Source organism: Balaenoptera borealis (genome assembly GCF_965194805.1).
Source record: "Balaenoptera borealis genome assembly, chromosome: 1".
NCBI classification, from domain to species: Eukaryota; Metazoa; Chordata; class Mammalia; order Artiodactyla; family Balaenopteridae; genus Balaenoptera; species Balaenoptera borealis.
The window spans coordinates 85580989-85604385 of record NC_138860.1 but is presented as its reverse complement, the minus strand read 5'-3'; the positions used below and the strand labels follow the sequence as shown (position 1 = coordinate 85604385).

The window sequence follows — 23397 nt, the reverse complement described above, 5'->3', positions numbered from 1 at the left end:
GTGATTTAGTAAATCTGAAAACAACCTCAATCTGGCCCTGGAGTTGAACAAAACAAAACCCAGGGACAAAAGGAGTGAGATTCCACCAGCTTCAGGCGAGCATTTGTGAACACATCACACACACACTCCTAGGCAACTGGGACCACTCTTCTGCCTCCAAATTCAGGATTCAGCCTTGCAGGTCAGCCAGCAGTACCTTGCAGAGGTTTGGACTGCGGAAACAGGAGCCCTCTCTCGCCCTTCATTTCCCCCTTAGCCTACTTGGAACGTGCGCCCAAAAGAGATTCTGAAGGGTACAGAAAACCAAAGGCACAGGGACCCTGGCTGTGGAGCCGCTGTACTACGGTAACCCAGCCTAGAAGTCTCCTGCATGTGTCCTGAGGTCTGTCTCAGCAGGGTTGCTTGCGTAGATGTCTACCTGAGGCTCTTCCCCGACCCTGCCTGCCCACCAAGTTCACCTAGTAACCTGATGTCCTCGGGAGACTGCACTTCCCAACAAGTGGGCCAAGAGAGCCCCTGGATATCTGTGGGTGGAGCCAGAGCCTCAGAGACCTCAAGTGGCCGCCAGGGGTCTCGAGGCTCTCTCTCAGTGGGTTTCGATGGCCTCTTGTGGCCAGATTGGGGATTGGCAAGAAAGAAGTTGCAGAAGAGAGCCAAGGTTGGAATTCTTAGGGAGATGCTAATAACAGTTATCTCTATAAAATAACATAACAATATTAATTATTACATATTAGTTAACATTTTGACATGTGTACCTACCATTCTGTGCCCAGCACTCTTCTAAAGTGCTTTACATGTATTAATTTATTTAATTCTCACAATAGCCTATAATATAAACACTGTTATTATCTCCATTTTGACAAGGAGGAAACTGAGCACAGAAAGGTTAAGGTGGTTGCCAAGGTCACACAGCAGACCAGAATTCTAAGTCTAAGGAACCTGGCTTCAGAACCTTTGCTTTTAATCACCATGCTGAAACTGCATCCCATTTTTCAGGTTGCCAGGTAAAATATAGGATGCTCAGTTAAATTACAATTTCAGACAAACAACAAGTAACTTATTAGCATAGTATATCCTATGAAATATATGGGTCATACTTAATACTAACAAATTATGTGTTGTATTTACTAAATCAGGCAACCCTAATTTACAAGGCACTTTTCTCTGCCAAATGCCATCACACATATTACCTCATTTAATCCTCCCAGGAAGCCTATTCTCAGGTGCCCCAGGATTCCCCCTCCCCATCCCCACCCCCCCACACTTCATCTTCTCCCAATATTCCCTTTTTTTTTTTTCAGGTAAAGAAAACAGAGGGACTTTCCTGGCGATCCAATGGTTAAGACTCTGCGAACCCAACGCAGGGGGCACAGGTTCGATCCCTGGTCAGGGAAGATCCCGCATGCCACGTGGCATGGCCAAAAAAAAGAAAAAGAAACAGAGACATGATAGAGACCTGAAGTGACTAGCTGAGGTTGCAGAACATAACAAGTGGCAGAGCTGGGACTGAACCCACATTCTCCAGCAAAAATTGGTGCGTGTTTTCCACTTTAACAGGAAAGAAAAGTGAGAAGCAGTGATTGCCACCGTGGAAATCTCCCTTTATAGCATCTCCTTAGGCCTGGTCTGCTCTGAGGAAGAGCTGCCGGTCCCTCCTCAGAAAACCAGTGAGGACCTTCCTAGGGTGGGAGAGCGACAGAGGAATGGAGACAGGTCTCTGGCTTCTGTGCCCAGCCCCCAGCAGACCTGTCTAGGGCAGCAGGAAGGAGACTGCTCCCAGACCCTAGGGAGTTGGCTGTGAGATTCGAGTACGTGTCTACTCAGGGGCCCCTGAGGCTCCCCAAGACTGTTTACCTGCTGCTCTGTGCACAGACAGCCTCCAGCCCAGCTGCTGGGGTTGCATCACCTGCAGCTAAAACAGCCCTGGCGGCCAAAAGGCAACACAAGGAATCTAAGACACAGGGACCCAGGGAGCCTCTTTCATCTCCCTGTTGCCTTTTGGAAGCATGGTGCTTCTGCCCACAGGGAACACCCTGTGCATTTTTCTCTCTTGACTCTGAGCTGCTCCTATCCCCGGAATACCTGTGCCCTTCCTTCCCTGAAGATTTACACAGTCCCCTCCCCCCGCCTCCTCACTCTACTACTCTCTTCCAATCACTCCCGCTCGCTACTGCTCTAATACCCCTCTGGGATGCAGGCTGGGGTGCCCTGCTGGTATGTGCCCCAACAGGTTTTTCCGTACCAGCCTCCAAATCAGCCTGGAGCCTGTCTGACCTGCACCCCCCACCCCCCTTTCCAGGGAGCTGGAGTCAGAGGCAGAGCCAGGTCAGAAGCTGGACTTAGAGACTGGGCTTCTGTGGTCCCACCTGGCCCCGCCGGGACGGCAGTGCACAAAGCCTCCTGTGTCGGGGCTGAGCTGCTGAGAGGTCAGCGGAGTTCTCCGCATGGGTTAAGGCCAGTTCCTGGGAGGAGAGATGCTGGGTAGGGAGGTGTTGGCACGTGGGACCTTGTGCAGCCTGGTCCTCTCCCGCATTTGGGAGGGGCTGAGAGGATAGCTGGGCTGGTCTGCTGGAGAGGTCCTCTGACCGGCTGTTCAGCTTGGGCTGCACACACACCCTCCCCTGTACAGGCCACACAGGAGCTGGTGCCCATACACGGTGCGCTGCCGGGCTCTGAGGACACCCACTTCACCCCCAGCACCTCTGGTAAGCACTGGACCTGGGCTCTCATGCTGGGGCTCGGGGGGGAGGGAGGAACTTGTTGATCACTTGAGCGAGGGAGAAAGGAGTTTTCCTTTTCTAACATGAGTGCCTGCTTCCTTCTCCAGGCCCCCATGTACCCACAAGAACACATACTCATATCAGCTCAGAGACTGCACCTGCTGACCTAAAGATCCCAGCTGGAGACTCCGAGGGTGAAAGGCGCACAGTGGTGGAAGCTCTGTGGGCAGGGCGGGGGGCTTACTTGGAGGCTGGGGCTGAAGGTGGGGGAAGATGCTGTTACCTCCCGCCGCACATACTTAATCCCTCTGCCTCGCCTCGCCTCCCTTACACTACCCCAGGAATACCCAGCCAGGCCATGGAAGGAAGGGAGGTGACCTCAAAAGGGGATCATCCACCTCAGACCAAGGGCTGGGGAGCCTTGGGACCAACCCTAGAGTCTGGGAGGGTTTGTTTGGTGCTAGTTCTAGCAGCACCCCTGATCAAACTTGCTTCCGGAAGGATGGTGAGTGGTGGGGAAGGTGGAGGCAAGCCCACTTGGGCTCCCAAACCTGCCAAGCAGGTTGTTCTTTTTTTCTGCAACAAGGGAAAAGAATGGGTAAAGGGAGTCCAGGCTCCCGGACCTGGGGTCATAAAGCGGCCCAGAAAGGCTGGGACGTTCCCCTGAATTGGCTCCTGTGTCCCTCCCCCCCAGGGCATCCAGTCGCACCATGTCTGTGACCAGCGGGAAGATGGGACTATCCCTGGCTCAGGAGATCTTCAGCCACCTAGGCCTTGCCAACACGGTAGGCGCTGCTGGGATTGTAGGAATCTTTTTTTTTATTACGTCAGCACAGGGGCTGGGGGGTGGGACGGGGAATAGGAAAGGGAGAGCTGGCCCTGAGGCCATGCCCAAGGCCTGGCCGGGGCACTGGGGAACGGGCAGACTCTGGTACCCCCGTGCTCTTACAGACTGCAGCTTGGGGCACCCTCAGAACCTTCTTGAGCTTCAGTATAGACAAGGATGTGCAGAGGCTGCTGAGGGCCATTGCAGGCCAAGGTGAGCCCCTTCCCTCTGCACTTGGGCATATTACCTTTTAGAAACCAGTCTGTAGACCGAGAAGGAGCCCGGAAGGAGGAACTGACGATACTCAATAGAGTATCTCCTGGGCACGAGAGAGGAAGTTTCACACTGCTGCTGATGTAACAATCTCATATTATTTTGTAAACATAGAGCAGCTCTCTTTTCCTAGGTTTACAAACTGTCTTGTCAAGAGTAGAGGAGTGAGCTGTGGTTAGAGATAGGTTAGTTGACCCACCAGGGCACCAAAGCTAAAATTTTTGGCCCAATTAATGTCTAGGTGGCCAAATACAGATATGGATTCAGTTGCCAGAATGAGGATGGTGATAACACTAGAAAAAATAACAAAAGAGCCACCATTTCTTAGGGGCTCCTTTTGTGCCAGGGCCTATGCCGAGCACATTACACGTTTCAGTGAATCCTCACATCCACACTCACATCCTTGTTTTATAGATGAAAAAACTGAAGTACAGAGAGGTTAAATACCTTGCCCAAGGTCACACAGCTATTAAGTCACCTAGTCTCCTACAATACACATAATGATCCTATAGGACATGTAACTGCCATGTATCAATTCCTGGTCTATATCATAGGTGTTGGTCTATCCTATAAGCTATAGCGTACTCTTGGCACCCAAGACCACCTTTCTCCACACTGGTCAGACTTTGTTCCGTGTTATCCAAACTTAAATTGGTGATCTTGGTTTGAGTAATTTCGTAAACAGAATCCGGTCATTGTGCTCGTTGAGCTAGGTCTCCTAGTACAACTGTCCCCAAAAACCTATAAATAAAAAAGCTCACCAAAAATTTGAAGATGGAATAGCTTTTTGTATACTGGTTGAGAAACCATCATGCCTGTTAACAGCTATTCAAGACAGTACATAGAAGCATTTATTTTATCATCCAGAGATTTCCATTTTGACAGTAGATTACTGTACTCATCCAATAAAGCCTGTACTATTATAATGAGTGAACACTAAGATTCATTTGAAGAGTTGTGGTTATCTAAATTCCTGTCATAAAAACAAACTTATACCACAGCAGTAAATGATTGTAAAGTATTTGGATTACAGGACCTAGACTCCTGGATGTAAATGCCGGATTTATCTTAGAAGTAGGAGTCAAAAAATAATACAGGCCTATTTTTCTGAACAAATTTTTAAAAAGGAAAAACTCAATCAAGACACTTCCAAACTATTCTTTTATGAGAGAAATGTGAAAACATAATTGTGATGAATATTTATTCAGAAAAATGACCTTTAAATGACAGCTGATTCAGGACAAATTCAGACCAATCTGAACCATAAAATGAAGGTTCATTATAAAGATCCTAGGGTAGTATGAGATGCCAAATATATTCTCAAGTAACAAGACAAGAATTATGTTTGATATAGGTTTGGTGTAGAGGGTACTTGTACACCATTGGGAATATTCAGTTAATGAGTGACTCCTACCCCAATTCTATAACTAAGGAGTAACAAGAGTTGGAAGAAGGGAAGAATGGATACTGGGAAGCATTTGGCAGTCTTCATCACAACATAAAACCAATGATACATGGAATTCAAAAGAGTAGCCATCAGGGAATTCCCTGGCGGTCCAGTAGTTAGGGCTCCGTGTTCTCACTGCTGAGGGCCTGGGTTCCATCCCTGGTCGGGGAACTAAAATCCCACAAGCCACAGCCAAAAAATTAATTAATTAATTAAATTTAATTTAAAGTGAAAAAAAAACAAAGAGTAGCCATCAGGCCCACTGACAATTAGGTAATGAATGAGTCCAAATAAAATATAGCATCCTGTATTCACTTCATCTTTTTTTTTTGGTTTCTTTGTGGGAGTTTATGATCTATGGGGCTGCCCTAAGTGTAGGTTTCAGGCAGTTCTGGGAAGGGTCTCAGGAGTCAAGTGACTGAGAAAACTCTGAAAAAGAGGATAATAGGAAATGATGACAGCACCAGTGCACAGCTCATGACACAAACAGGTTTTTTGCAACCAAAAAAAAATTTTTTTTAACATTTCTTTCTTTTTTTAAAAAAAAAACATTTATTTATTTATTTGGCTGCACTGGGTCTTAGTTGCAGTATGCAGGATCTAGTTCCCTGACCAGGGATCGAACCTGGGCCCCCTGCATTGGGATTGTAGAGTCTTAGCCACTGGACCACCAGGGAAGTCCCCAAAATATTTTATTATAATCAGTTATAGCTCATGATTTGAATATGTACTATATCTCTATTATTTCTAAACTGAACCCTCCATTACCATCTTTAACCAAAAGGCAAGAGGCCTGGTGCAGGAATGAGAGAAGGACAATGATGCTGAACCCCAGGGGTCCAACCAGGAGAAACTGATGTATAAAGATGAGGATAATAAGACGACCCTGGTAGGTCAGGATCAGAACGGGAAGTCACATGACCCTGCTCCCTATCAGAGCCCCATCAACTCAGTTTAAGGACAGGGTGGGTGTATCCTCCTTGGACTTTCTCGAACTTGTAAGTTAAAAACAGTCTTTCTGGATTTCATGCTGTAAATCTTTTTTTTTTTTTTTAAGATTTTTTTTTTTTTTTGCTGCATTGAGTCTTTGTTGCTGCATGCAGTCTTTCTCTGGTTGTGGGGAGCGGGAGCTACTCTTCATTGTGGTGCACGGGCTTCTCATTGCGGTGGCTTCTCTTGTTGCGGAGCGCGGGCTCTAGGCGTGCAGGCTTCAGTAGTTGTGGCATGTGGGCTCAGTAGTTGTGGCACATGGGCTTAGTTGCTCTGCATGTGGGACCTTCCCGGACCAGGGCTCGAACCCGTGTCCCCTGCACTGGCAGGCGGATTCTTAACCACTGCGCCACTAGGGAAATTCCTCATGCTGTAAGTCTTTATAGGTAGCCAGTCTCCTCTATCTTTTCTTGAGTACCTGCCCTTGGAGCGAGGCTCTAAGCTAGTGGCAGGGCCAGGAAAGACATGGATGGAACAAGTAATATTCCAGTAATATTCCCCACAGCAACCGATCTTTCCTGCCACATCATCTCCTATGAGGATGGACAGATAACTTTTACCCTCACATAATGCATATTTCTCTTTTCCTTGACTCTCTCCTCACCAACACTCTCTAGAATAATTCACCATGCGGTCCAATCCCTACTCTGTGAGAATGTCACTACCACCACATCCACATTCTGTTTCTTCCTCCACCAGGAAACTGAGACAATTACCAAGTCCTGATGCGCATCCTTATTTCTCGAAGTGAGACTGATCTTTTAAGTATCCGAGTTGAGTTCAAAAAGAAATTTGGGAAGTCCCTCTACTCTTCCCTCCAGGTGAGACTTCGCTGGTTCTTAACCTGGAGCCCCGGAGCTTCACCCCTAACCTCCACACTGCGCACAGTGGAGCATAGTCACGTCCTGGAGAACTCATGGGTCCTTGGTGAATTTAGTGCAGGACTCCAGGCACCACACAAGCTCTGGGCCAGCACGAGGGAGAGGACAGAGTACCTGAGCCATAGTGGTGGTGGGTCTTTCTAATACTTGACTTTCTTGTCTGCAGAATGCAGTGAAAGGCAACTGCCGGTCAGCCCTACTAGCCCTGTGCAGGGCTGAAGACCTTTGAGGCCTCATCCCCACATGACCTTCAAGGATCTGAGATTCCCATGGATGGCTGAGCCTGCAGGAGACCAGCTGGGCCTCCAAATAAGATAACCCCTCACTTGAGCACCACATGTTCCAGCTTCTTGTGGAGTCTGGAACTCGAAGTTCCTCTTAAATCCCTTAATTTCCCTCATCTCAAAGTGATGTCTGCACCTGGGTCCCCTAGCTCTGTCTTGGGTATGCGATAATGGGATCTCTTTGATAGTTTCTGCTCTACTCATTCTTTCCGTATTCTGGCCAGCACATCTCACTGATATTTGGATTCTTTTGGCAAGCTTCACTGTCATTTGTGTTCCCTGATTGAAGTTTGGGTGGAGCAGGACATGGGCTGGGAGGAGGCCTTGAAGCTGGAGGTGCCTTTCATGTGCACTTGGATATTCAACAGGAGTCCTGTTTGAGGCTCTAGACTGCAGTTGTCAACAACCCCCCTCCCCTCGGTGTCTCCCCTCACCGCCATTAATCTCTCTTCCCCAGGAAATTTCAGGTAAAATAATTGAGAACCAGGAACCACAATGAGGTCAGAAATGGTTAGAGGTAGCAAAGGACCATCTGTATGACCTGAGAAGCAAGCAGAGGATCAAGCTACCCCTCCCCTGCATGGGAAGATTGGGTTAGCAGGGTGCACAATCCCCAAATTCATCTGTCCAAAGCAGGAACTTGGAAACCCACCTCCCAAATTATAGTACTACTTCCAAAAGAAGACCTATCGAAAACAGATAAAAAACAAAAAAGGAAAAAGCAGGCTTTGGCTCCCCCTGCTGCTTGTATTAGAAATGACAGGCCACCCCTTCACATCTTTTTACCTCCCCCTCCCCCTTTTTGCATTCCTCAACTGAGTCAAATACTTAACCCCATAGCTGCAGGGTAAGGCAAACAACAGACCTCAGGAAAGAAGTTTTATTTCCAAACCCCTAGGAAGGCATTACAAATAATGGAGATAGAAACCCAAAATTAAACCCTGAAACAAATGGATGGATACGGGTGGGCCTGCAGGAGCAGAAAGTAGGGGAGATGGGTTCTAGACAGGGACCTCACCCTGGAGCCTGAGTCTGTATATTAATGTGACTATTCTGGGGAAAGGGAGTTGGGAATCAGAAATCCTCACCCCACCAACCCCAATGTTGCCCGGGATGGTTGGGAGGAAGAGGAGGCAGCACGTGAGGGCAAAGACGTCACCAAGTCTGACCTTGGCATTTACTGCCTGCTCTGATCCCCAACGTCCCATAAATAAGTTACCCTGCATATCTCAAGTTGAGCTGGGGAGCAAGCAAAATAGCCCCAGCCTCTGAAAGCGGAGGCAAGGCAGCCTGGCACTGAGCGGGGCTACAGGAGGACACAGTCGGACTCTTGCTTCGGCCTTTGCCGACGCTCGGCAGCTGGGCGTCCAAATGCAGCTCCTCTCCCCTGTATCAGATTTAACAGTTGGTCACCCATCAACTGTGGAAGAGCCCAGGACAGAGACTCTAGATGGAAGCAGGGTCAGGATTGGGAGGGGCAGTGGGGAGAGAAAGACAGGAAGGGACCCAGGGGAGAGGGACAGACAGGAGAAAGGCCGTGAGGGAAACCGTGAAGAGACATGGCAGGAATAACAAGTGTCCGGACCAGGGGAAGCAGGAGTGGCACGCCAGGGATGTGGGAACGCTGGAGGGGCAGCGCTAAGGGCAGGGGGAGCAGACCCACCTGCGGTGACAGGGCCCGTGCTCCCGCGGGCTGGGCGGCTTGGTGCTGTTGGTACTCCTCTTGCTGAAGTTGTTGGGCCAGCTCCAGGTCGCTAAGACCCAATGTGCCTTGCGACGGCTGCTGCTGCAGGGACAAGGCGATCAGGTAGTCCTGGAGAGGGGAAAGGACAGGGGTGGTGAGGGAGGCTGGGGCGGGGGGATGTCCAGGCTGCGTTTAGGTTTCCAAACCAGCCTTTCCTGGGAGTTCCCTGGCAGTCCAGTGGTTAGGACTCTGAGCTTCCACTGGCAGGGGGCACGGGTTCAATCCCTGGTCAGGGAACTAAGATCCCACAAGCTGTGTGGCCAAAAAAATAAATAAATAAATAACGACAACAACAAAAGCAGCCTTTCCTCATCCTTCCAATTCTCCAGTTCCTTCTCCTCCAGAGCAACACAGACAGCCAAGTATTTTACCTCTGGTGCCAGAGAATACACACCAAGTGCTGAGATGGTCCGAAAGGTAACAGAGAGGAGAGGGGCATGGCTGTCATACGTCACAGTCTCTAGATAATAAGATGCAGGCAGCTCGCACCTGTGGCAAGAAGCTCTCTGAGGCGGACATGCTCTCTGCACCCTCCCCAGAGGCCCCACACACCTGGTCCACCTGCCGCTGCTTTTCTGGGGAGCCACTCCCACCTTCTGCTCCAGGTCCCTTGCCTAGGGAGTGACTTAGGTGAAAGTCAGAGTCACAGAAACAGCTGTCTCCGTCCACGTTGTGCAGGCTCTCCCACACCACTTGCTCCTCCTGTAGAAAGCCCTGGTCGGTGACCAGTAGGTACAAGTGACCCTGCAAAGAGGAGGACAAAGTGCATTGGTGGGACAGGTGACAGAGGCACCTATCTGAGATGCACAGAGACCATTGGAATCAATCGGTGTGCTAGCTGGAACGTGTCAGTGTGGGGATGGGGATCTTTTATAAATATGCGCGGCTGTGGGGAGAAGGAAGGGCTGTCTGAGTCGTGGTCAGCTGGATGTGAGTATGGTGGTCACTGTGGTCAAACATGGAGTCCTCGGGCTAAAGTCCCGCATACGACCCTGCTTCCTACCCTACTTCCCATGGTTCTCTGGGCTCGCCTGATGTTTATAAGGATAAATCCTTTGAGAACCAAAGACCTTTCCCTCTTCTACTCAATTCCTAGAGAGCTTAGACAATTTTTAGCTTTGGAAAACTATAGTATTGTTCAAAAATTCCACTGCCCCTTCCTGGGAGAGGATTTACACTTTCTTGTCCCACTGATGGCACGCTTACTCCTTATGGCTCGCTCTGGCCAGTGAGATGTTAGCAGAACTGACATTGTCATTTCCAGGCAGAAGCACTAAAAGCACGCGTGCGGTGTGTTCCCCACCCCCGCACTTTCCCCTCCTATGTTCCAGATAAAGGCTGTTTTGTCAGCCTGGGCCCCAGAGTGAAGATGATGTGGGACAGAGCTGCAGCCAATCTGCAGCGGACGTGCAACATGAGTGAGAAATAAACCTTTGGGGACTCCCCTGGTGGTCCAGTGGGTAAGACTCCGTGCTCCCAATGCAGGGGGTTCGGGTTTGATGCCTGGTCGGGGAACTAGATCCCGAACACATGCCGCAACTAAGAGTCCGCATACCGCAACTAAGAAGTCTGCATGCTGCAACGAAGATCCCGTGTGCCGCAACTAAGACCAGCACAGCCAAAATAAATAAATAAATAGATAGATAAATATTTTTTTGAAAAAAGAAATAAACCTTTGTTGCGGTAAACCACAGGGAGTCAGGGGTCATTTGTTATCACAGCTTAAGCTACTTTATCCTGACTGAAACACTGACCCAGAAGAAAAAGGCATGAGGGAATGACAGCACTCCAACCCCCCACCTCCTAAACCCTCATCACCTTGTGCTTAGTCATAGTGCTAAAGTGGTTGTTCCGGAAAAAGACGCTAAGTTCGCCCTCCTTGGCAGCTGTTGTTAGCTCACACAGACCATGGTAGGTCAGCTGTGCGGCGGTGGTCTCCAGGAACTGCTCTGCAATCAGGCCTGGCAGCAGGGCACAAGAAAGGGGGGGGCGGGTGGCTTAAATGCAAAGTCCACGGTAGGATCATCCAGAGAGCCCCTGTCAAAGCCCTAGGGGTCAGTCCCACCTTGCGAAATCGCTTCCTTGAAGCCTGGCTGTATTCATTCATTCAACAGATTCTAACTGAGCAGCTACTTTTTGCCAGGCATCGCACTAGGTACCGGGGGATACGTCAGTGATCTAAATAGACAATTCCCCAAACTCCCTCTCATGGAGCTCACATTCTAGTGGGACATGATGGTGGGGAGACAGACAATAAATACTAAACCTAAGTAGCCATCATTCCCTCCACATAAGATCCACAGAAGAGAAGGGAGGGAGGTCACCTTCTGTCACGAGGTTGGTGTCACTGGAGTGCTTGCAGGTGATGATCTTCTCTACCAGTTGGTTGTAACTCAGTTTCCCAACTGCACTCACAGCCTCAGGACTCTGCATGAGCAGCGGGGTGGGGTGGTATCAAAAAAATGGAGATCTTTTTCAGGAAGGAAATGAAGCAAGCCCACAAGGACGGCAACCCTACGACCAAAGCTTCCTGAAACTTTTGAGGTCTGAAGAATTGACCTATTTCCATATTGTTTGCTTGTATTTGAATGTTACCCCCCAAAAAGGTGAAAATTAAAGGAATTCTGCACTGGATCCAGCCTCTAAGCCCTAATCCCCTCCCAAGCCAATCTACTCCCTACCTCCCTAAACCCCTCCACACAAAATTTTGCTTCTCTCTCAGCTTGAGCTGACTGAGTCTCACTTGCGCCCCCTACCCTCACCTGTGGATCAACAAGCCAGCCATGGTACAGAGGTACGCCTAGTAGGTCAAAGACGCTGCACTCAGGTGTATACTCAAAATCAGAGACACCTGTGAATCGCACATTGACATCCAGACCTGTGGCCAGTTTAGGCAGCACTGTCATTGCATCGTCCACATTCTGGGGTAGAAAAGAAAATAATGGATAGATCAAATCAACACATTGTATATTTTAAACTTACACAGTGCTATAGGTAAACAACAAGGATATACTGTATAGCACATGGAATTATACCTAGTATCTTATAATAACCTATTATGGAATATAATGTGCAAAATACTGAATCACTACTCTGTACACCTGAAACTAACACAATATTATAAATCAACTATACTTCAATTTAAAAAACAAAATAAAATGGAAAAAAAGAACCTTACACAGTGTTATATGTCAATTAAATCCCAGTAAAACTGGAAAAAAAAAGAAAATGATGGATATTCTAGCCTCCCCTCCCCCCACTCTACTCCCACCTCCAGGAAAAAAAAAAAAAATTTTAATCTTGTTGCTTTTCTTCCCTGGTGTTCTCTTACAATGGAAATTCCTCCCTTGTCTCAACCCTTCTTTATCTTATGTAAATGAACATATTTTCTAGGGCAGAGATACACCCTCCCCCTCCTGCAGAAAGAAATTATGGTTCAAGGAACCCTCCTGAGAAGCATCAGAAAGGCCTCTCTTAATAGCCTGGGTGTCCCCTTATAAGCCTGCAAACCCCCATGTCCACAGACCTTTCGCCTCACCTGCTGAAAATTAAGCTGAAGTCCTTCTGACTTCTCCTGGGGTTTGATGGACAGAAGGCAGTCTCCTACAAGACAGGATTCCTTATCAGCTTACCCTGCCAACAGTCCCAAAAGCTGCTTCCTCTTCTTCAGGAGAATGGAGGTAATGTCACAGAACCACAGATTTTCAGAGATGCAAAGGGCCTTAGTTTCTCAGAGGAAGAAATGGGCCCACAAAGGTGAAGGGTACACGCAAGGTCACATGTGAAAGCTAAGGGAAGAATTGGGGTGACAACCCAGGACTCCTGACACCTTGACTTTTCATTTTCATTCCCCAGCCTTGCAGAGAAGCCCCACAGATCTTTACCTTCCCTGCCACATAAGATCCCCGAATGGGGAGTCCCTCAACACTCTGGATTTCTGGCTGAGTAGATAGCACTGGAAGCTTTTGGGTAATTGCTCTTCAAGGCCCCGTCACTCACCAAGATGGGCCATGAGCTCATCTGATGTGATCACTTCCTTCTGAGGTGGCAGCTTCACCTGGAGGCAAAGAGTGATCAAAGTGTTAGCCAGGTGTGTGCTTTCCTTCATGGAGCACTGAAGGAGGAACCCACAGAAAGGCAGGGGGAGGGCAGGGGTTGTCCAGCAGTCAGGTGTGGTGGAAAAGAAAGGCTTGCAACTGGAGCAAGGGAATGAATGTGGAAAACTGCAAGGCATTCCCATTTGCTAGACAGTAGAAGACAGAGGAGTAGGACAGATAATTGTTTTGTTTTGTTTTTACGAATATCTTATCTCATTTGTTCAAGCTGGAGAAATAGGAAGAATAATCTGGAAAGTTTGGTTTGAGAAAATCAGAATGATCAAGGTTTTCTGAGCCCCCATCCAAGCTCTCTCTTACCTTCCACTGAAGAAAAAGGATGTTCATGATGGCGATGAGAGGGCAAGGGCCGTTAGTGCTCTGGGTGATGATGGGTGTCCGTTCTCCCTTCCAGGGGATCCACTTTACACAGTAGAAGTCTAGCTCAGGTTGTCGGGACCTGGGGGACTGGGGAAGCTCTTGGGGCCAGGAGCAGGCCCCCACTGTCTCTACCTCAGGCTGTGTCCCCTGGGCTGGCCCTTGTTGGCTTGAGCTAGCATCAGGTGGAGGAGACTCGAGGTTATCCTGGCCCTGGGCCGGCAGCAAAGCTTCATCTACTGGCTCCTGTTCTCCAGCTGCCCCAGCAGCCTCTTCGGCATCCTTGTCCTGAGGGGGCTCATTGGGTTCTGACAGGACCTCGTGGTTTTCAGGGCTGACCACCTCTGCAGTCCTGGCCTCACCACGGACTGGATGCTCAGGCTGATTGTGTTCCATGGTCAGGAGGGGTCAACTGAGGGCCACCAAAGGACTTTACTGTCCTCAGGGACTGGCTTAATCTAGGCTTGATGTGCAAAAGAGAGAACGATCCAATAAGAAGGAAATCATTGGGCTGGAACGCAAACAGAGCCAGAAAAGTCTTGGAAAAGGAATGTAGTGCAAAAGGCTCGGTTAGCGTCTGTTAGCCACTCCTGGCTACAGGTAGTACAGCTTTGGGGTAAACAGAAGGGCCCCAGGCCAGGCTCTTTCACCTCTAACTTGCTGTGACCAGATAGGACCAACAAGGGTACAGGACTTTCAGGCTTGGGGGGGATGATTCCGGTGAGACTGAAGACATTGGGTGGCGTCAGCTTCCCTAAAACAGGAAGGACAAGGAATGGAGACAAGACAGAAAGGGCGGGTAAAAGGAGAAAGAAGAAAAAGAGGAGGAGAAAGAAATGTTAAAACTATACTAATGATTATTAATACAGTGATCTTTAGCTCACCCTGTAATAGGCATCATGTCAGTAAACCCCACCATAGCCAGAATGAGAGTAATTCCTCTACCCTACCCGAACCCTGTCCCTTGGCTGTTCAGGAAACATCCTGAGCACAAATGGCTTATATCTTTAGGGCCATCTTCTCTCTGCCTCATCCCAAGGGCAAAAAGATGAACAGTCATATAGTGCTTGGGGTGAAGAATAAAGAGAGTCAGTACCATGCCCCTAAAGGAGAAACACTGGTGAGAAAGAAGTCTCTCTCCTCAAAGGACTCCACCTTCACAACTCCAGCTTTACACAATCGCAAACCACAACAAAAAGATCCTGGGAGGAGCTTCCTGTAGGCTGGAGAGGGGAAATGCAGGCCCTGGGGACTTGAATCAGAGATCGGTTCTGATAAGTAATTTCAGATTAGACGTACAAAACACACACACACACACACACACACATCCCACCCGACCCCATTCTTCCAGTAAGTTTCTCTTGACAGCTAGAGTTGGGATAGTGACGTCTCCTCAGGTCCTCTATGCTCCAAAAACTGCCCAAACCCAGAGATACTCTCTTGCCCACTACATGGAATATGAAAATACTGATTATTGATTTCTGTAAAACAAAAAATGCTCCGTCTCCACTCCTCTACCTGTGCATATGTTCTTTCCATCTATTCCCATCTAGGTCATTTTAGATGTCAACTCTGGACCTGTTTAACCCGCTCACTACCAGCGCTAAGCATAGACATTTAATTAACACCATGGATCGTAGATAATAAAAAGCCACAAACCCTGCCCCCTGGAAGACATCTCCCTTCAACCTCCTTACTCCCCTCGCCCCCTTGATCAGGGTGAGAAAGGGGGAGAAATTAAACTTGTTAGAAATCTTTTCTCTTGCTTCCTCCTAACCTGAGACCATGCTTCCTTTTGCAATCCGGCAGGAATTTAGGGCTAGGGTAAAGCCTGGGGGGTGAAGTTGAGGAACAGAAAAGTCACCGAAATAAGCCTAGTCACCCAAATTGATCATCCTCCTGATTCGAATATAATTTATGCTAGCTGCATCTCATTTACATGTTGTTGATTTAGAATCATAGTAGCAAAAATTGCCTGCAGGCCTTATGCTTTTTTTTTCCTCTCTCTCCTTTTTTCCTCCCTTCCCAAATGACACTTAGGATGAGTCTTAGAAGCAGAAACCAGAGCCTGGGACACTTTTTTAAAAGCTTGGAGAAAAACAGCACTTATTTCTTAGCTTTTCTGTCCAATGCCAGAAATGATCAATAATTAAGCGGGGGTTGGGCCACTAGTTGGCCAGGCCAGTGGGCCAAAAGAACCCAGGAGCTGGATACCAGAGGGAGCTGGGTCTCAGAGAATCTGGGCAAAAAGCTAAGTGGGCTAAGGCTTCAGAAGAGGGGCCAGAAGTGTGATGGAGGAGTTCCACTCTACAGGGAGCACGCCTGGTGGGTTGGGCATGGAGTATTTCAGAGCAGGAGAGACTCTGAGACTCATAGGTACTCAAACAAATCAGGATTTCATGCTTTTCCTCTTTTCTTAACTCAAGTCCTACACTTTCTCTCCAGCTGGAATTATCCTCTGGTGGCGGTAAGGGAGTCAAAACAGCCCTGGCCCCTCCCTATAGCCAGAGGCAGTAAATAGCCAAAAGTTGGAAGAAGCATATAAACCGGGTATGTAGCTTCAAGAAGACACCCTCGCCCCCTGCCCTGGCTCCCCAGGAACTTTACTCTCCCCTCAAGTGCTGACTGCCCCACTCTAATCTCCCTCTCACTCTGACCCAAATCTTCATGCAACTAATGATGTAGATTTTCCCCTCAGAATAAGGCAACCACAGTGCCCTGTCTACTTGCTAGCAAGGGAGAGGGGGAAGGTGTCATTAAAAGGAGGAAGTGTAGGGACCAAGCAGCATCTCTTTTACATACTCCTGCCTGAGCTCCGCTCGAAATCCAGACTTAAAGAGATCCAAGGTGGAAGGACAGCCAGTGTCACCTCCCCAGAGCTGGAGAGGAAAAAGAGCAGTGGGGGTTAGGAGAAAAGGCGAAGGAAATGGTTAAAACAGTTTTTACCTTACAGAAGTGGGTGCTGTTCCAGGACTTAGAAGGGTGTTCAACTCTGGCAATGCGATGGCGGAGGTGGGTACAGGGAGGGGCGCCGCCACAGTCCCAGCTGCCTTCCAGCTGTCAACGCCAGAGCTTATACAGGTTTACCCAGGTTTACGAGCGGCGGTCCTGGCTGGATTGTGGCTACTTCCGGACTCACGCCCACGACCGGGGGGCACTGGAGGAGGGTGCAGGCAGGCAGGGGTGCAGCCCAGGTGCTCCCAGGTCGCTCAGAGCGTCTTCGGGGTTTCTGAGTCGCCGAGTCTAGGGCGTGCGCTCCAGGCCCTGTCTACAAGCTGGTTTTCAAAGGAAGTTTGTGGGTTTTCTTTTTTCTTCTTTCTCTCTCTCTCTTTTTTCCCATCAGGACAAAGAAAAATCAGTCAAGGACAAGCTCCCCAAAGGAGGAGGAGCCTGCCCAGCACTGGAGGATTTCCATTAGGGCTTTCTGACCTGGTCAGCAGCTTGGTGATCAGCAGTGAGGGAGAGAAACAAGGAGAGAAAAACAACAGACCCTTTCTCTTCCCTCCGCCTGCCGCTGGAAGGGACTGAGCACTTGTGCCTCTCTGGTGAGAATAGGGAAGAGCAAGGGCCCTTGCAGAGTGGGGAGGAGCAGGGCTGGACAGCAGCAGCTTGTTGGATCTCCCCGGGCATGGCAGTCCTTTGCCCTGGATCCACAGAAGCAGGGCCAAAGAGCGTGATATTTCCATATTTATTCAATAAAGTGAAAAAATCCCGATCCCTTCCAAGTCCTTACCGTATCATTTTTTTAGTCTAGAAATGAAACCGGTTGGGCTGTGCCTGGGTAATGCAGAAGGTGTGGAAGAAGCCCCAGGCTCTAGGGAAGAGTGCAGCAGGGAGAAAACTAGCTGAGCAAGCAGGAGATCCAACACCCCTGTGCTCTAGTCCTTGTTCCCACCACGGGCCTCAGCTTCTCATCTGTCACCTCCTCTCAATTCCTAGCTTGGGGAGCAGGAAAAGCTGGTGTGAGACTGGTGGTAGGAAATAAAGGGATGGGTTAATAAATGGGGGAACGTTTGATGATGAGAATATCTTTATTTGCAGTACTCTGCACTACCCTGGGGCTGGAAGGTGCCAGTTAAAGGAGGCTGGAACCCTACTCTACGTTCCGAAGGGCCCTCCAAGCTCTACGTACAGGGCTGCCGCAGGATGAAACTTCAAGCAACTCCGAAGGCTGAAAGAGCAGTTGGAACAATGAGGGAGGCAGGGAGCAAAGAACCCAGGTTACAACAGTCCAGGAAAGGAATGAGACATTTGCCGACGCTGTAGAAAAAAACAGGCTACAGAAAAGAAGCAGCAGGAGTTGGCGAGAGACTGTAGGTATTAAGTAAAGAAGAGAGGTCAAAGACTATTCTAATGTTTTTATAACATGGATAATCACGCAGTTGGTGGCAATGGGTCAGTTTGGTAAGGAAGAGAATTCGAGAGAGAGATGAAGAGCTGTTTTTGCCCGGTGTAATTTAAGATGTCAACCAGATGGGCGGTGTAATATACGGAAAGATGCTATACTTAGCCTGACTCAAGAGGGAAAGTTCAGATGCCACAAAGATAGGTTATGTGACACATACACACTTGTGATCTCAGAAAATTCTCCTTCCCTCAATTCTTGGGGCCATTTCGGCGCTTCGAGACTACATTTCCCAGGACGCCCTTCACCACGCCCCATTTCGCGCCTCCGGCCCCCACTTCGCTCCTCCCGTGAGTCCCTGGGCGCAGAACTCGGCCTCCGCCGCTGGGGGCGGGGCGACGTCGGACTCCCGGGGCCCTTGCTTACGCACTTCCTCCCGGGGTCCGGGCCGAGTCGCTGTGTGGCGGGTTCGAGTCCCACCTCCCGACTCGCCTCAAGCCCCTGAACCCGGGGCGGGGCTCATTCGCCAGTTAACCTCTCCGCGGCGAGGGGCGGTGGCACACCTTGGGCTTCACCATGGAGGACTATCTGCAGGGTTGTCGAGCTGCTCTGCAGGTAACGGACCCCTGTCTGTGATCGTAAGGAATGGATCCGGGGGTTCCGGAAGGACGAAGATGTGGGACCTGGGGAGCTCCGAGGGTCTATGTGGAGGGAACGCGGAATTGTGGGGTGGGGGCTTGGGATCTGATCAGGCTTGGGGCCTGAGGAGTGAGGAACGAGAACCTAGCCCTTGAGAGTGGGAATGCTGCTCGGTCACCCCACTCCTGAGCTGGGGGCTCCTGCCTTTGGGGTCTGCCCGAGAGCGGGGAGGCGGAATTGTGGGTCTGGGTCCTGCCTCTGAGCCGCTGCTCGCTGCCGCTGGGTCAGTTCCGTCAGAAGGATCGGAGCTGTGCCTGCGCGAGGTGTATTTGTTCCTTTCTCACCGCCCCTCTTTCAGTTCTCCGCTCACGAGGCCTCCCTGGCCCACTGGTGAACCCCGGGGGTACGAGGGAAGCTGTGCCCACGGCTTTGTTGCCTCTGAACGGCGGTTTCTGTCTGGTGGGCCTAACTCATTCTGAATTAAAAATGGTCGTGGTGTTTTGCTTTAAATCTGTTTTTAAGGTAAACACACACAATACAGCAGGCATGTCTGTTGACGACAACTTGCATTCCTTTGCCTCCAGTTTTCTTCATTGGCCTTAACACACACAAATTACATAAAAATCCATGGCCTGGACTGGATAAGCACAAAGTGTGTTTGGAATCAAAACTATAAGCATGACTCCTGAATGCTTTGTGGCTTATTTTTGGTACTCTCTGAGCCAGTTGGAATCTCGCAGCCTTGCTGACTGGTCATGCAGCCTTAAGCCGCTATCCGCAGTTAGCAGCAAAAAGCTGGCCAGAGAGAGGCTCCAGGAGGTCACCTGGCCCCCACTACTTCAAGTTACACTGCCGCTGGAGAAACCTAGACAGATGGTTGACTTTGTTTCCCTTTTAAATATCTTAAACTCTACAAACTCCCCTGGGCGATAAGATTCTGGTCTTTAACAAATCCTAAAAGTCACCGAATTCCTCCTGCAGACTCAGCTGCTGTCATAAATGAATGTCCTCACCTGAAGAATAGGGGTGAAGTTCAATTTTAACACCAATTACACCAAATTTTTCCTTGTGAAATACAAATTTGGGGAAAGTTGTTTTAATGCATAAGGCAATTTGGGACCAATTCATTTTGGTTACCTCTGATTTCCACCACAGGGAACTCATTGGAGGACTAATATAGAGTCTTTGTGGCACCATTCCAAGGGCCAAGAAGTTGGATTTTGTTTCCCCCAATAACCCAAATGACCAGTCTGTTTTCCACCATTTGGTAAAGAGTCCTTGAACCTGAAACCTCACCAGATAGCATTTCATTGCGTGCATCTAGACTACAACATCTACCCTCCAGAAGTGCCCCAGCTTAAGAGTATATCTTCCTCAGGAATATGAAGCTGAAAAATACTGGATTTTTTCAGTATTACTGATATCCTGACCTTTCTCTGTCTGCATTCATCCCCCAAGGAGCAAGATCTAGATCTTCCTTTTTCCAAACTTGTGAACTTGTGAAGGTGAGGTCATATCTTAGCGCTCTTACCACACAACCTGGCCGGGGCCAGGAGAAATGAGAAAATTAGACTCTAGCAATGTTAGTGGGTGAACTGGTGGCAGGACATACAGGTGGACACCAACAATTTAGATTGCTTTTAATTATAGAAGTAGTAAATGTACATAGGGAAAAATGTTAATACAAAAAGGATATGAAATTAGAAAAAGAAAAAGATCCTTTTTCTTCTCCCTATCCAATTCCCCAGAGGCCACACTGTTGTTTCTTGTGTAAAGAAAGACATGATTTAGACAGAGACACTATTAAGTTTGAGTGTTGCTATTAAACCACATATAAGTTTTAGGAAATTGTGAATGCTTGCCTTTTACACAAGACAGAAACAGCTGATAAACCAGCCACCTCTCCTGCTGATACCATATTTTCAGCTTTTGATACCAGAGAAATTTTCTACAGTCTCTGCCACAATGATAGTAGGTTGTTCCATTTACAAGAAATCCTGTTTAACTTAATGTCCTATTCATGGTGAGTCATCTTTCACTTTTAGTAGGGAAAAAACAATCTTTGCTCAGGGTGGGGCTGCATTCAAGTTTAGGTGTTCATCCAGAAGCTTTGCATAATCTGTGTTGTCTGCACTTCTCAGGAATGAGGCAGGAATCAGGAGTGGCTGACTATCCTTAGAAATTTGCAGTCCTTGCATCAGTATCAGTCAGTCCCATTTTCCCTGCTGGGAAGGCTTCTCTATCTCTGGCTCCTTGTCTCCTTTTTTTATTTCTCCCTCATTAACTAATTTGTAGAGTAGGCATCAGACCATATGCAGCCTTGGAAGGGAAGTGGTTGGCTTTGCCAGCCCTGAAACCCATCCCCTCTCCCCCCATGTTGAGGCCACAAAGAACATCAGGATACAGTCATTTCAGCTAGTGGGTTTTTCTTTGTTTTTTGGGTTGTTTTGTTTTGTTTTGGCTGCGTTGGGTCTTTGTTGCTGCACGTGGACTTTCTCTAGTTGTGAGTGGGAGCTACTCTTCGTTGTGCTGTGCGGGCTTCTCATTGCAGTGGCTTCTCGTTGCGGAGCACGGGCTCTAGGCTCGCAGGCTTCAGTAGTTGTGGCACGCAAGCTCAGTAGTTGTGGCTCACGGGCTCTAGAGCGCAGGCTCAGTAGTTGTGGCACATGGGCTTAGTTGCTCCGTGGCATGTGGGACCTTCCCGGACCAGGGCTCGAACCCGTGTCCCCTGCATTGGCAGGCGGCTTCTTAACCACTGCTCCACCAGGGAAGCCCCAGGTTTTTTAAAAGAAGAAAAAAATTTATATCTACTGGTGGCTGTCAGATTGTATTTCTTCCATTGGCAGCTCAGGTTTCCTTATGCTCTAAGTATAGCTATATTTGCCCTGAACTCTTCCTCTGATGGTCAGAAAACTGAAGCTTGTGCTTTCAGCTAGTGGGGGATGGGGTGGGGGTTAAGAGTTAACACATGTTTTTCCTAAACGAAGAGGAGAATGGTACCTTGTAAGTTAGGCATCCATATACCCGACTTGCCCAGGACAGTCAGTTTATTGAGACACAATCATTAAATGCACCCCTTTTCATTCTCAAAAGTGTACTGGTTTGAACAACAAAGTATATAGTCACCTAACTTGTATGCTACGTTAAGGATTTGTGATACATGCCCATGAAAAGATAGCGAGCTCCTTAAGGTAATAGTTAAGTTCTGTATGAGAATCCCAAGTGCCAGAAGCTGGAAGTGCAGGGGAAGAGACTGCTGTGGCCCAGGTGCAGGGAAGGCTTCACAGAGAGAAGGGGCTTTCGGTCGGGCTTGACTGGACAGCAAGGGCTAGAGAAAGGAGAAGACGGAAGGGAGCTCATCTGTACTACTACAGAGTAGGCTCTTGTGTGCGATCTCATTTAATCCTCATAACAACTTCATGAAATTGGTTACAGTAGTATCCTTATTTTTATATGAGGAAAAAAGAGGCTTAGAGAGGCCAAAGTCCCACAACATGAAGCAGAGCTGAGATTCAGCTCCAGTCTGTGGTCTTTTCAAATGGCAGTTCTGCTGCTTTCAGACAGAGAAGAACAAATAGTGCAAAGGACAGAGCTGGGAATGTGCACGTCATGTATTGTGGGTGGCAAATGGACCAGTCAGGGTGGGGTAGTGGTGGGTGCTGACAGGGGAAAGGAATGCCACCACCTCCCTTGGTTGTTCCTGTTCCAAGATTTGCTGAAAGTCCCAGAGTATTCCTTTCGTGTTAGTTCCTTTTGGTCGTTCTCTGAGCTTGACTGAGCACAAGGGATTAGTTATTCACCTTCCTCTGGGGGTCATTTCTCCCCCCCTCAGAGCCATGAAGTTGCATTTGGTCCCTACTTTCTGCTTTTCTGCTTTATCTTCTCTTGGTGCTGGGGATCTGACTGATCCTGATTCGGCTGCCACTTGGAATGAAACAGCATTAACATGAGTTTTGGAAAGATTCTCCGAGGGCCTCTTCAAGCCCAGCAATAGGCCTCTCCCCCTTGCTCTGCCTTTTCTCTGTTTCTCTTCCCTTTATTCTCCAGAGTCAGGGCCATATGGCCTCTCATGTTTGTATAGTTCCCTCTCTAGAGAACATGGTGCCCTCCCTTACTGCTTCAGTGATCAAGTTATCTCAGCAGCCACTTATCTCAAGTGCTTTGTTGCCACTTTGGTCCACAGCCATCTGGGCAGTTCTTGGTATCCAGGAAACAGAAGGGCCTTCTCTGGTATCAGGAGGACGAATTGCAAGTCAGAGGAGTTAATATAGGCCTTGGGTCTTGGGTACAGAATTCTCATATTGTGTTGGCAAAGAGTTTAATATTGAAAAGAATCTTCCCACTCCCATGCTGTTCAGTATGAATGGGTCTTGGCTGCCACCCTCTTGAAATAGGCTTAGAGAAATGGGCACAGGGGAGAACCTAAGGGCAGACTTTCCCCAGAGGCCCTTTGCCCAAAACCTTGATAGATAACCTCTGCCTTTTGTCCTTCTCTCTAGGGATGGGAGTAGGAGATGGAGAAGAGGGTGGTTTAAAAATAAAAACCTTTCTAGTTACGAGATAGGACAATTTATACCACCAGAAGTCTTCTAAAATTGTCCCTTTCTGGCTTTGGCTTTCTGGGCAAGTGAGGGGAGTAGGTAACAGCCAATACAAGGAAGATGATTCTAGGTTCTCCTAGATTCTCTTTTTTCCTAAAGTTACATTACTTGATAAACTGTTCCTTGTTATGTTTTACTCCTCTGAACACCTTTCCCACTTTTCTAAACTCTTCTA

At 48.5% G+C, this 23397-nt stretch overlaps 3 protein-coding genes across 3 annotated transcripts in view; 2 read left to right on the top strand and 1 right to left on the bottom strand.

Annotated features, from left to right (window-relative positions):
- Nucleotides 1–2243: 2243 nt before the first annotated feature.
- ANXA9 (annexin A9) lies at nucleotides 2244–7611 on the top strand. The gene is given in 6 exon segments (XM_082362348.1): nucleotides 2244–2705; nucleotides 2828–2914; nucleotides 3415–3505; nucleotides 6956–6962; nucleotides 6965–7077; nucleotides 7304–7611. Coding segments are annotated over 4 exon segments (258 nt in total). The 5' UTR covers nucleotides 2244–2705; nucleotides 2828–2914; nucleotides 3415–3430; the 3' UTR covers nucleotides 7367–7611.
- Nucleotides 7612–8287: 676 nt separating this feature from the next.
- MINDY1 (MINDY lysine 48 deubiquitinase 1) lies at nucleotides 8288–17182 on the bottom strand. The gene is made up of 10 exons (XM_082361835.1): nucleotides 16584–17182; nucleotides 13581–14391; nucleotides 13165–13222; nucleotides 12704–12768; nucleotides 11928–12086; nucleotides 11490–11592; nucleotides 10984–11126; nucleotides 9718–9909; nucleotides 9085–9234; nucleotides 8288–8808 (listed from the first exon to the last, which is right to left on the bottom strand). Exons 2-10 carry the CDS (start codon nucleotides 14031–14033, stop codon nucleotides 8728–8730), a joined length of 1404 nt encoding a protein of 467 aa, XP_082217961.1. The 5' UTR covers nucleotides 14034–14391; nucleotides 16584–17182; the 3' UTR covers nucleotides 8288–8727.
- Nucleotides 17057–23397, top strand: part of PRUNE1 (prune exopolyphosphatase 1) — a 23721-nt gene continuing 17380 nt past the window's right edge. Inside the window, exons 1-2 of the mRNA XM_082361847.1 lie at nucleotides 17057–17182; nucleotides 17679–18597. Coding sequence (XP_082217973.1) covers nucleotides 18559–18597 — 39 coding nt within the window. The 5' untranslated portion in view covers nucleotides 17057–17182; nucleotides 17679–18558. The remainder of the gene's footprint in view (nucleotides 17183–17678; nucleotides 18598–23397) is intronic.

Coding starts and splice junctions, on each gene's coding strand:
- MINDY1 (XM_082361835.1), bottom strand. CDS start 14,033: ATGGAACACAATCAGCCTGAGCATCCAGTCCGTGGTGAGGCCAGGACT. Junction 12,769..13,164: donor TGAGCTCATGGCCCATCTTG/GTGAGTGACGGG, acceptor CCTGTCTTGTAG/GAGACTGCCTTCTGTCCATC. Junction 12,087..12,703: donor TTCAGCTTAATTTTCAGCAG/GTGAGGCGAAAG, acceptor TTTCTACCCCAG/AATGTGGACGATGCAATGAC.